The following is a 14,507-nucleotide window of genomic DNA, read 5'->3' as shown; positions in this document are numbered from 1 at the left end:
TAAGAATTAATTATCCAAATCATATTCTTAATACATTCCCAATTGAAGATTGACTCCATTCAAGTAAGTAATCCCAATTTAAATCAATTAGGGATAATTACTCTATTACCTCAAGATATTATTTCCTAGTTAATATCTTGAGAATATTTCTCCATAAACTTTGGCCAATAGGATGCTGCCACGTGTAGGGTAAAACCCTAACACTAAGGCAGACCCTTTCTGTAACATCCCGCATCGCTCAGGGGAATGATCCTTATATGTATATTCCCATCCCTATCTAGCACGAGGCCTTTTGGGAGCTCACTGGCTTCGGGTTCCATAGGAACTCCGAAGTTAAGCGAGAAGGGGGCTAAAGCAATTCCATGATGGGTGACCCACTGGGAAGTTGCTCGTGAGTTCCCAAAAACAAAACCGTGAGGGAATGGTAAGCCCAAAGCGGACAATATCATGCTACGGTGGTGGAGCGGACCCGGGAAGTGATTTGCCCCGGGCCGGGATATGACAATTGGTATCAGAGCCTAACCTTGGCCGCCTGTGTGCCAATGAGGACGTCGGGCCCCTAAGGGGGGTGGATTGTAACATCCCACATCATCCAGGGGAGTAATCCTTATATGTATATTCTCATCCCTATCTAGCACGAGGCCTTTTGGGAGCTCACTGGCTTCGTGTTCCGTAGGAACTCCGAAGTTAAGCGAGAAGGGGGCTAAAGCAATCCCATGATGGGTGACCCACTAGGAAGTTGCTCGTGAGTTCCCAAAAACAAAACCATGAGGGAATGGTAAGCCCAAAGCGGACAATATCGTGCTACGGTGGTGGAGCGGACCCGAGAAGTGATTTGCCCCGGGCCCGGATATGACAATTTGGGTATATATAGGAGGAAAATGTAACATCCCACATCGCCCAGGGGAGTGATCCTTATATGTATATTCTCATCCCTATCTAGCACGAGGCCTTTTGGGAGTTCACTGGCTTCGGGTTCCCGAGGAACTCAGAAGTTAAGCGAGAAGGGGGCTAGAGCAATCCTATGATGGGTGACCTACTGGGAAGTTGCTCGTGAGTTTCCAAAAAGCCTCGTGCTAGATAGGGATGAGAATATACATATAAGGATCACTCCCCTGGGCGATGTGGGATGTTACACTTTCCTCCTATATATACCCCATATTCTACCAAATTACAGAGTTTCTTACTACCCTAAAAAGCCCTAAACACTTTACTCTCATAAGAGAAACTAACTTAGGCATCGGAGATTCATTGGCCTAACCCCTCCCCCCCCCACACCTCGTGTGCGCGTGAGGCTTAGGTCTTTGATCAAAGGTGTTGATTGTTTTGCAAGTGCATTTTCGTCAAGACTAAAGACGACGGAATTTGCGTCGACATTTAACACATCATCGTGTGTTATACAATTGATTAATATCGTTGATGAGTATGAGTCAATCACACAATAATTCTCTTACACATGTAGTCTATAGTCATGTACTTACATGTAAATAATTGTCTATTACAATATGTAAATCTTATTACACACATAAACAACTCATAACTTCTACAAAAAAAAAAAAAAAAAAAAAAAAAATCTCATAACTAGTTTTTTTTTTCTTTCTTTTTTTAATACATCAATATTTTTACACTGAGAGGATGGGGAGTTCGGCAAGTCACACAATGGGCAGCCTAATTTGGTATCAAATTCGTCATCCACGAGATTTGAACCTAAAACTCTCACTTCCAAGTAAAGAACAATACTACCAAATCGTAGTACTGAATGACAACTCATAACTAGTTACAGTCGAACATTTATTTATGCAAATCTCGCAACAAGTCTTGCACAAATCAACAACTGAAAGTCGTCCACCTTGGAAGCAAACCTCAAAACATGGTACGCGAGCACACAAACCAAAGTAGTTTTGCACAAGTGCATTTCCTAGCAGTTTGGTTGGTGGTGGTCGATCGTGAAAGGAAAAGCATAATGTTTGGAGTTGAAAAAAGGAAAAGCATTTCCTAGCAATATGGGGGCCGGCTACCATTATGCTTTTCTTGATCAAGTAGGACAATGTGTTATTAAGCATTTTCATCATGAAGACATTAAAACATGTATATTTTAATAGGTTATCTACTTCAGGCGGGTATAAAAGGATCTAATTTATTGACCAAACCAATCTCCTTCGAGGAGAAGGAAAAATAAAAATGCAACAGTAAAATTTAACCAAAAAATAAAATACAACAATAAAAATAAAATTTGATTAGGGTTTAGAGGTCCCCAGAGCGTCTTGCTTTGTTTATCTGAACGTCCAATTTTAGGGTTTTCGTATATGCGTGTACGGTGAAAGATTCATTTGGGGCCTCAAATCAGATGGCCACGTGTTCAGAGTAGGTGCCTCTTATTCAATCCTGTCAACCTTGTCAGGCTGGCTTGGTTCCACCCAGTCTATCTCATGGGAGCTGTAGCAACCAAGATTTTCCACGCCATTGTCTAATGTCTGCTGCTTGAAATTGAAAGAACAAGGAAAAACCATTCAGTTTAGAGAGATCCGATGTTAATTGCATAAATTAGAATTGACATTAACAATTAATAACTAATCATAATTGAGTAAAGATTTGACATATATAATAATTAACAACTAATCATAATCAGGTATAGAATGTAGCATTCTTACTTTTATTCGTTAATTAAACAACAACGCTTTTAGGATTGTGGATCGTCGAATCACTAGAGATTGATCGAGTCAAGAAATTTTTTAGAAAACTATACACCACCACATTGTATTATTAGCAGCCATGTTATGAATGTGAAACCGCTATATTATTAGCATAGTCATTCTATGAATGTGAAACCCTTTGCTACTCATCATATTATAAAATTTAAATTAATTACATCGTGTGATACTGTAACCCGAAAATTTTCTCGGCAAAGTGAGTTGTGCAGTCAAGTTTCTTTTACTCTTCTGCTTAAAATAAAAGCGTATCTTACCTGAATTGTAATGGCAATGTCAACATGGAGTCAAAGTGACCTTAACTTCATGCATGTTAATTAGGGAACTCAATTAATTTTAAAAGAAAGGAACTCAATTATTTTCATGTTACCCCCACAACATTGATTAACTTATAGTACAAACTTGATTAGACTTGCTAACTAATAATTATACTTTGGGTAAAATAACAAGTCAAATTTTGATTGAGCTCACAAACAGCGCTTTACCACAATGATGGAAAGCAATTATGTTTATACATTCTAATACGAGTTAGATATCCACCGATTTCCCTTCCTAACAACTAACTATTTAACTTACTATTCAAATAAACTCCATCGAGTTGACTGACAACCGGCCTGTAAAGCATAAGCATACATTGGGAGAGAATCTCAAGTCTATAGCCTAATATGCACATACAATTTTGATCTGCTAGCCACCTCTTTAATGTCCTCAACTTGATATTTGCGCATGTTGTAATCAAAGACTAGTTGGTTTTCGTAAATTCCTTTATTTTTTATTTTTTATTTTTAGAGTTATTTATTGAGAAATTAAAGGAGGAAGAAATCATGATTTACCTTTATCGTCGTGAACCATTTAATCATATGCTCAATTGGCCTGACCTTCGGGTGTGTTTAAGGATTGCTTTTGTCCAAAGAGAGCTTTATTCAAGTACCGGATATTTAAGTGGTAGTCTATATATCATAATTCAAGTGGAAGAAATGATATATTTTTTTCGTATTTCTCCATTTGTTTTATAACATGTATAGTACCCATTTTAATATTGGACACTTAGAAAAATTTCTCTTCTCTAGTTAAATTTTGTGCATGCGATAAAAACACACCTAAACAAACCATTACTAGCTATGATCATTTCTTATAATCAATCTCTTATCTACTTTTATGTTCTAACTTCCATCAATGTGTACATAATATGATTTCAAGGATATGACGGATCTTGCACACCGCCTAACCAAATTTGATCTTTCTACAAGTCACCGTTTAATTTGGTTTGAGAATCCTCGTAATATTATACAGAATGTACTCATTGAAGACTCTATATTTGAATTTCTTTTAATCAATGATAATGCTACTATTTCCTAACAGATAAACTCTAAAATTTTAATCCCTAAACTAAATGTTTCAGCCTTGAACGTATAAAGCACCAAAAACACAAGGTGAAGGATTATTTGAATTTCAGAAGGATACAACTGGAAAGGCCAAGGTGCAAATACCTTAGTATGTAGGGCAAAGGCTGCGTTTATTTGACACTTGGGACCTTCCCCAAATATCTTTAACCATTGCATACGGGGGAATACTTCAGTAATTGGTTTCTATCAAAGGGACCTTTTAATTATTAATCCGTAGAAGCCAATCATATAAACCATGAAACAAAAAAAAAAAAAAAAAAAAAAAAAAAAAAAAAAATCATATAAAAGCACTAACAAAAAAAAAAAAAAAAAAATCAATCAAACAACAAATAATTAGAAATTCTCACCAATTCCTATCCCTTTGGAAATGCCATCCACACCGCGTGAAACAAACTCTTCCACTTTATTTTGCATTTCTTGACCTTTCTCTTAAGATTGTAACACTCACTCGCCATAGAAGAGAATGATATAAATCTGTACCACTTTATAATTATCAACTTAATCTCTGTTATTAAATATTAATTTCCAACCCCTTTATATACGTCCTTCCCCTTCCCCTCATGGGCTCGAACCAACAAAAACAAATCTTCTAAATTTCAATCATCTCTCTCTCTCTCTCTCTCTCTCTCTCAGCCAAAAAAACCTCTCTCTCTAGACAAAAAAAACCCTATCTTTCTCTATCATCCAATTATACAAATGGAAGTAGAGCCAAGCCCACCAGTTGTGGCAAAGAAATTGTGGAACTTAGTACGCATAATGTTCTTCATGTTGCGCAAAGGCTTATCCAAAAGCAAGCTTATTGTCGACCTCCATTTGATGCTCAAACGTGGCAAGCTAGCAGGCAAGGCATTAGCCAACAACCTCATGCTCCACCACACCTCCGCCTTCAGCTGCCGCTCAAACGACGCTGTCTCCTTCGTCACTCCCCGAGAGTACGAGTTCAGCTGCAGCAACAGCCCCGCCATTCACAACCCTTTTCATTTCAACAAGCGCAACAAACACCACCACCACTATTTTCCCAAATCAACCAGTGCGTACCAATACGACGACGTTAGCACTATGAGTGCAGTTCAGAAGGTGCTTGAGATGTTGAACAATGAGATGGCGGTGGAGGTCTCGCCGCTTGTGACATTGCCAGGGTTTGGGAAGAGCCCTATGGTGAGGCAGCTGAGGATAACGGACTCCCCGTTTCCGTTAAAGGACGAAGGTGATAGCCAGGTGGACAAGGAAGCTGAGGAGTTTATTAAGAGATTTTACAAGGATCTCAAGTTGCAGAAACGATCGGCTGCCCTCGAATCTCCGTCATACCGTGCCATGCGCGGTCGATGAGAGAATGGGCACAAAATTTAATTTCAACTCGGTTTATTAATTCCCTTGAGTACTGCATGGTTAATTTGTTTTTGAGCTATCTGCTTTGTCATTTGCACATAAAGGGTAATATTTCCACACACACACACACAGAATTTTTGTATGTGCCAGTTATTATGTAACATCGCTCAATTTATATATGTATAACTGAAGTCTGAATGCATACTGTGAGGAAGAAGTTTTATATATCACGGGCGCATATTATTATATATGTTTCACACACGCTAAGTATTAACTCTTTTTTTTTTTTTTTTTTTTTTTTTTTTTTTTTTTTTTTTATAAAGGTTTTTTTAGCTAAAATAGTCCCTGAGATTTGCATAACATATCATTTTGGTCCCTGAGATTGAAAATCAATAGAAATGATCCCTGAGATTGTTCACCATCCATTATTTTGATCATTCCGTTAAAAAGATAGGAAATTTTCAAAAGCAACCAATACATATCCACGTAAAGCAAACTAACACCCAATTTCCCAATAATTATATGTTTTCATAAAAAGCTTTTTATCCAAAATGGTCCCTGAGATTTACATAACACATCACTTTGGTCCCTGAGATTGAAAATCAATAGAAATGGTCCCTGGGATTGTCCACCATCCATTATTTTGATCATTCCGTTAAGTGTCCCGGAGCTTTTGGCCAGAAGTTTGGCCAATTTTCAAAGCTTCGTAACTCAATCGTTTCTTAACCAAATTCGACCCATAATATATCAAAATAAAGATAGGAAAGTGTAGAACAAAATTATAGCATTTGGAATCCCATTGGTTGCCGGAAATGGCTAGAAAATAGCCTGAAAGGTGACTGGTCAGCGGGAAAACTGGAAAACTCGCAATAAACTAGGTAAACTTTAAACGTTCATAACTTTTTCAATACTCAACAAAATCGAGTGATTTAAAAACAAAAATCATACTTCTCGATGAGACAAAGAGAATGGTACCTTTCTCGATGGCTAACTCGCCATGGTTTGGCCGTAAAATTACTTGAAAGTGGCTAACTAGACGACCAAGACAGCCACTTTCGAGCCGTTTTTTAGTCAAACCACGGCGAGTTAGCCTTCGAGAAAGATATTATTCTCTTTTCCTCGTCGAGAAGTATGATTTTTGTTTTTGAATCACTCGATTTTTTTGAGTATTGAAGAAGTTATGAACGTTTAAATTTTACCCAGTTTCAGCCAAGTTTTCCAGTTTTCCCTCTGGCCAGTCACCTTTCAGGCTATTTTCCGGCCATCTCCGGCAACCATTGGGCTTCCAAATAGGTATAATCTTGTTCTACACTTTCCTATCTTCATTTTGATATATTATGGGTCGAATTTGGTTAAGAAACGATTTGAGTTATGAAGCTTTGAAAATTGGCCAAACTTCTGGCCAAGAGCTCCGGGACACTTAACAGAGTTTTTAACAGAATGACCAAAATAATGGATGGTGGACAATCTCAGGGACCATTTCTATTGATTTTCAATCTCAGGGACCAAAGTGATGTGTTGTGTAAATCTCAAGGACCATTTTGGATAAAAAGCTTTTTATGAAAAACATATAATTATTGGGAAATTGGGTGTTAGTTTGCTTTACGTGGATATGTACTGGTTGCTTTTGGACTTTTAGATTTAGATGAAACCAAGGCTCTCCCTTTGGAGAGCAATAATTTTGATTCTTGTATTTTCCTTCCCACCATGTATCTTTTTTCCTTTTTGTTGTCAACGTGTTTGCTTGTAATAAAAGAGAAAAAAAGCAAAAGGGTGCATGTACACATGTATAGGTGATGCCAGAGAGATTATCTTTTTAATCATATTTTGTAGACCATATGACATGAAAGTTAATGATTGAATTTATTCTTTAAATCATTGAAAACGAAATTCAATTATCAATCACCATATCATATTATTTACAAAATATGATCTAAAAGGACGGTCTCCCTAACATTTTTCATATGCATATATGTGTGTGTGAATCTCTCTCTTTTTGCAAAGCTATGGCCTTGTACCTACTGCGCCCAGTTGCATGATAAAGAAGCTTTAAAAAGAGCGTTACGTTTGTCATGGTCTCTCGTATGTGTGGGATTTTTCAGGTTGGTGAGTAGGAGCTTTGGATTTATTAGGGTTTAGGGTTTTTGTCTGTCTAGTCCTCTGCTTGTGATGGTGACACTAGTGGTTGATCTGGTCCAAAATTTGGTTACGTTGTTAGAAGGTCACTGCCAATTTTCCATGAACTGAAAAATAAAGATAGCCACAAATTTTCAGATCAGATCTAGCTACACTACCATTTCGATCAGTTTGTCCAGATTTTTGGTTATATACTTTTGTATATTTTAGCTTCTTGTTCTTTTCGTTTTTAGGTTAGTGAATGATTCAAGGGAGAGCTATATTGGTTAATAAAATTATGGCTGTGGTTTTAATTAGAAATATTGAAGCTGACAGCAACGTCTTTGTCGTTAATTACCCTCGGCTAATACTATGAGCTCTTGTCATAGATTTTCAGTCCACAAGTTGGGGCAGGTTAGTGGTAATTATGACATATGGGGCAATCAGTAGATCGACATCTTCCTTCATTTAAAGGAAACAGATACAATAATTTTGAGAGAGACGAACATTATTAAAGAGGCAAAGCTAATGTGATGGGACTATGGGAAGGAACGTTGTAATCATCGATTTTATTGTGTGTTGTATAAATAATCAAAGCTGTAAACATTATATATTGCGTACATATGATATGAAAGATGGGGCTTATGGTTCAAAATAAGCTCAAATTGTAACAAATGAAATGCATGAAACCAAGTTGGTAAGACCATCTTTAACCGAAAGGGCTAAATATAGTCCCATTCAAAATTAAATTTCTGCAAAAAATTATTTTTAAATGAACAATGTCAGATCATACTCATATATCATCTCCAACCGAAGGGGCTAAATATAACTCCCTTAATAATTTATTAATTTTAAGTTTATACTTTAAATATATTGGTTATTTCAGTTAAACTACATTTGGATGTTTTCAAATATAGTCGTTGAATTTGAATCAATCATTGCAACTGAGGAGCTGGGCTAAAAAAAAGGCTACAAGAGGGGCAACATTTGGCTAGCCTAGTGCCCCTTTGGCCAAATAATGGCATGGTGGGCTCCATAGAATTATAGCCCAGCTACCAGTTAGAGATGAATCTTTCAACAAATCAGGTCATTTTTTTGCTTTTGGACCTTTAGCCCTCTCCATTGGCAATATATGAAGTAACCACTACTTATAAACACATGCAAGATCGTTTTTTTTCTTCGATGTGGATTCATAATCTCAATATTGTGAGGATGTAAAGATAAAAGAGTCTCACATTGGTAAAGGAGAAACCTTGTAAGGGCTTATAAAATGTTGGGCTAACTACTCCTCATATTACTAATTGGTTTTATGGTAAAATCTCAACTTTCTTCATAGTATCAGAGCAAGCTGACCCACATGTGAAGCCCAACGACCATATATACATGCTCCACATCACCCAATTCGTGTTGTCCATGTGTTTGACTTGAAAATTCGCCACACGTGAGGGAGAATGTGAGGATGTAAAGGTAAAAGAGTTTTACATTGGTAAAAGTATAAACCTTGCAATAGCTAATAAGAGGTTGGGATACTCCTATGTTACTAGCTAATTAGTTTTATGGTGGACTCTCAAATTTTTTTTGAGGTTTCTCATATCACTGATGTGAGACTCTTTTACATTCACATCCTCACAAACACGTGCCTTCACTTGTGACGAATTTTTGAACCTAACACATGGGCAACAAGAATGACTCACATGTGATCGTTGGGCTTCACACGTAAGATAATTTGGTTGTGATACCATGAAAAAATAAAAGTTCAACCATAAAACCAATTGGTAACTGCTTATAAACACATTCAAATTCCTCATTTCTCTGATATAGGGGATCCAAACTCTACCGTGCAATTGAATTGACTTTAGGCATATCAATATTGGGCTTTTTAATCAAAATGGTCCCTGAGATTTGCATAATTTCTCACTTTGGTCCCTGAGATTTGAAATCAATAGAAGTAGTCCCTGAGTTTGTCAACCATCAATTATTTTGGTCATTCCATGAAAAATCTCCATTAAATAAGGCTAAAATGATAAAAATACCCTCAATTTTTGTCAATTCATTTGGCCAATTGTTTATTAAATTGATGGTATTTTCGTCATTGTGGTCCTTATTTAATATAAATTTTCATTGAATGATCAAAATAATTTGTAGTGGATAAACTCAAGGACCACTTCTATTGATTTCAAATCTTAAGGACCAAAGTTATGTGTTATGCAAATCTCAAGGATCATTTTGGCTAAAAAGCCTTAATAGTTTGATATAAAGTCATTGCTTTACCATACCATGGTTTGTAATAAATTATAAGTGATGAATAATGATGGAAGCTTGCACAAACATGTACATAGTACTCTTTTAATCATCACCTTATGCACACTAAATAATATATTTATGTATTTGTGTATGTATCATTGTATGCTTAATAATCGACTTCAATGATCGACTCTGATCCTAACTTTTCTTCCTTCGCAATGTATATTCTCCTTTATTCATTTCAGCTATATTTAATTTGTCTGGTAGAAGCTGAAGTGTCCATCTCACGTTTTCTTTAATTGCAGATTTTGATCACTTCTCCAACGCAAATCTTACCACAGAAAAATCCGAAAAAGTTATCTTTGTAATACATAGAGAACATAGTAGGTATTCTTGAAAAGAAAACACAAAAGTCACTTTAGTCTGCTGAAGATAATTAATTAGGTAACTATCCATGCAGACATACGAAGAAGAACTAAAATATTTAATTATTATTATATATATATATACACACACACACACATACACCCAGTTTCTACTATGATGAACTAACTAATCCGCTGAACAAATTTACTACTGTTTACTACTCAATAAACTCGTCTATACATATCATTATTATTAGTATTATTACATTTTGAAAAACTGAAATAACATTACAAATAGGATGCCTCCAGGGATCCTAAAAGCATACAAATTAAACTTTAACTTAAGCAAAATTACATTTGGAAGGTTATCAAACTAGATACAAGAATGATCGTAGTTATGACCTAAAGAAGCAAACTCATATGCTATTATATTAGCTTCTTAATAAATATGATTAAGGGTATAATTCAGAATTTGCTAAAGTTGTCAAATATCTTGTAAAATATACGTATGATTCTATTTATAATTGACATGTAATCACAAAAATTCATTAAAAAATATGCATATTTATATCCAAAATGATACTTTTGCTATCTATTTTTCCATCTCTATTAAAACAAATGGTACAAATAGATGGTAAGTACATCACTACTCTATTTATATTTGATTAAAGTTTCTCTAAAGTATATGAAGTTCCCTACTTCTCAAACTATATGTACAGAGCTACTTGAGTGAGAGATTGTCGGCCTTATAGATACTGAGGAAGGAAAAAAGGGTAAAAAAAAAATTAAAAAAAAAAAAAAAAAGAAGGGAAGAAAATGACTCTAAATTATAGAGTGGGTGAAAGATTGCGATGTATGGTTGCATGATTGAAGAAACGTCTCTCTCAAGCAGTAAAGAGCCGCCTCCTCTGTCTTGAATCGATGCTTTCATTCCATTCTTATCATGCAATTGCATACAACTATATTGGATCCTCATCATCATAATACATACTAGCAGAGAGCACACACTTTGTGTGTGTGAACAATTTCTTTTAATAAATGCATATTTTTTCTTAATATTACATAATTACTGTTTTATCATAGGAAAAATATGTATATGATTGTCATTTTCTAAAAAAATGAGGGTAAAATAGGAAAAATAGGGATATAATTGTCATTTTGTCAGAAGGTACAAAATTAAAGCCTCTTCAATCACCCGCCTCCACTCACGTTCTCATCAAGCGCAATCGCTTCAGTTCATTCAAACTATCCAAAAAAACATCATGATTTCACTTACGCGTATGAAAAAATGATGGTGGGACAATTTCTCTTAATAAGTGCATATTTTTTATCTTATGTAAATATTTTGATATAAAATTACTATTTTGCCCTCCTTATGTAAATATTGTGTATCAAAAGTGAGAGCAAAATAGGAAAAAAAAGGGGAAAGGTTCAAAAGATACAAAATTACTATTTTCCCCTCCTCATATCAACATTGTGGATTGAAAGTAAAGGCAAAATAGAAAAAAAATGGGCAAAAAGTTGACAAGGCCTCTTCTCTTAATAGAATAGAAGAATAGATATATAAATATAAAATATATTAATATCAATATTCACGGCTACAGCTTTTTTATTTTTTGGTTTAACAGCTGAAATTCTGAAGGGCCAATGCCACAGCCCCCCTTGTAGACACGTGCATGCATGATTATTTGATATGGACTTGTTTGATTTAGACAAATTAAATTTTAAGCACTTTCTCCTTCAATCTTCATATTTGATCCAACCTGTAATTAATTAATGTCTATTGATCTTGATCAATCAGATAAGGGCTTTTGATTTAGGCAATTTTGTTTGGGTTTCTTCTATATGTAGGAACACTATTGTACTCATAAGCGCTTTTGTTAAATCTGAAATTATTATTATTATTATTTAAAAAAAAAAATTATTTTCAAAGCATTTGAAAGTGCATATGAAGAGAGCGCTAAAGTGCTTTTAAATAATCTACAAGCTCTTTTAAGTTTTTCTTCTAAATATATTGCCAAAAGTGCTTTGATCATTTTATAATTCGTGCCAAACAAGCTCGATCTGAGTATTAGTTTTAAAATTCTTACAACGTTCATTGCCAAAAATTCTTATTAAAATTTGGTGCCACATTTATAGATTCTGATAGAATAACTTGGCTCCACAAAAATTATGAAGGAAATTTACCTTAAATTACTACGTAGCCGAATCATGGAACATCGTATATATGACCAAAAATGTTTATACTATAAATAGTTATGTAAAAATGTTCATCTGTGTAAAAAATCATAAAATATAAGATCTTTAATCATTAAATTGTTTCAAAGCAGATGGTTAGAATCGATAAAAGTATTACGAACAATATATTTTTAATTAATGTTTTGTAGAGACGACATTCACAGAATAATTAATAATATGAAGTAATTTAAAGTACAATTTCTTCACAATTTTGTGGAACCAAACACTTATTATTCATTTTTGGAAGTGTTATGTGAGAAGTAATTGTGAAAAAAGTAGTCATGCGTTTGGTAAACTAAATTTTGAATCTGCTGCGAATACAATCAACAGCTTTTTAGTGTTTGGTGAGTTTTGCGAATGTGTATAATAAAAAGGCATAATGTTGCAAACTGTTTGTTTCGGAAAACGAAACTAAATTTCACTACACATGTGACATCCCACATCGCCTAGGGGAGTGATCCTTAAATGTATATTCTCATCCCTACCTAGCACGAGGCCTTTTGGGAGCTCACTGACTTCGGGTTCCGTAGGAACTCCGAAGTTAAGCGAGAAAGGGGCTAGACTCTAGAGCACTCCCAGGATGGGTGACCCACTGGGAAGTTGCTCGTGAGTTCCCAAAAACAAAACCGTGAGGGAATGGTAAGCCCAAAGCGGACAATATCGTGCTACGGTGGTGGAGCGGGCCCGGGAAGTGATCCTTAAATGTATATTTCCATCCCTACCTAGCACGAGGCCTTTTGGGAACTCACGAGCAACTTCCCAGTGGGTCACCCATCCTGGGAGTGCTCTAGCCCCTTTCTCGCTTAACTTCGGAGTTCCTACGGAACCCGAAGTCAGTGAGCTCCCAAAAGGCCTCGTGCTAGGTAGGGATGGGAATATACATTTAAGGATCACTCCCCTGGGCGATGTGGGATGTCACAATCCACCCCCCTTAGGGGCTCGACGTCCTCGTCGGCACATTTCCGGCCAGGGATTGGCTCTGATACCAATTTGTCACATCCCGGTCCGAGGCGGATCACTTCCCGGGCCCGCTCCACCACCGTAGCACGATATTGTCCGCTTTGGGCTTACCATTCTCTCACGGTTTTATTTTTGGGAACTCACAAGCAACTTCCCAGTGGGTCACCCATCCTGGGAGTGCTCTAGCCCATTTCTCGCTTAACTTCTGAGTTCCTACGGAACCCGAAGTCAGTGAGCTCCCAAAAGGCCTCGTGCTAGGTAGGGATGAGAATATACATTTAAGGATCACTCCCCAGGGCGATGTGGGATGTCACAACACATATACATAACTTAGCATTTAAAATCGTACTTTAATTAAAAAAATACCCTAAAATTATTTTTTTGTTGGGACACTCTAAAATTATTTTGAGAATAAAAAGAAGAAGAAAGAAAGAGAAAAACTAAAAGCATCTCAAAAGGAGATGTCAAAAAGTTCACATCATCTAACGGTAAAAAAATACAACACTAGTGCTTTCCAACTGAAATGTCAATTCGTATGTGGCATGACATTGGATGACAGCAGAGAAAGTTGCTGTCAAATTTGACAGCAGCTTCAAATCTATTTTTAGTGGTAATAAATGCTTTTTATAATTTTTTGTTTTAAAAATACTAATTAAAATTATGAGAAGTAAGCAATACAATTAATAATAGTTTAAATTTGACATATGAGATGAAGAACAAAATTTACAAAACGATCAATGTACCATATAAGTCTTCAACTCGGGCTAGATAGGAGACCGCGTGAGAGAAACGGAGGGTACCATCGCCATGTAGAAAATTTCAGTAAAGGCCTCAATGCCTTTTGGAAATATGGTTTTTTTTAATATTTTTTTGGAAATATGATTTGTTCAGAAGCACAAGTGAAAGCAGCGAAAATGTTGCTTTTCAACTCAAGGGTTAATTCAACTTCCTCCCACCACAGTTTAACCAAACACCATATGCATTCAATTTTTTTTTTTTTTGAAAAATGCAGCAGCAGCTCCTGAACGGGGCAGTTACCATTTTCCAACAAAATCAAGCACCCATAATTCGTCCAATAAAAAAAAAAAAAAATTGTAGCAAAAATCTTTGATTTATACCACGCTTTTAATTTTCGTCCCTGA

At 35.8% G+C, this 14,507-nt stretch overlaps 1 protein-coding gene across 1 annotated transcript; it reads left to right on the top strand.

The window, feature by feature from the left end:
- Positions 1 to 4,680: 4,680 nt before the first annotated feature.
- On the top strand, positions 4,681 to 5,668 carry LOC137747006 (uncharacterized). The gene has a single exon (XM_068487032.2). It carries the CDS (start codon positions 4,811 to 4,813, stop codon positions 5,441 to 5,443), a length of 633 nt encoding a protein of 210 aa, XP_068343133.1. The 5' UTR covers positions 4,681 to 4,810; the 3' UTR covers positions 5,444 to 5,668.
- Positions 5,669 to 14,507: the final 8,839 nt, after the last annotated feature.

The sequence above is a fragment of the Pyrus communis genome, chromosome 15 (assembly GCF_041283825.1).
Source record: "Pyrus communis isolate YQ-2024b chromosome 15, ASM4128382v1, whole genome shotgun sequence".
NCBI classification, from domain to species: domain Eukaryota; kingdom Viridiplantae; phylum Streptophyta; class Magnoliopsida; order Rosales; family Rosaceae; genus Pyrus; species Pyrus communis.
This window is presented reverse-complemented; position numbering and strand designations above follow the sequence as displayed.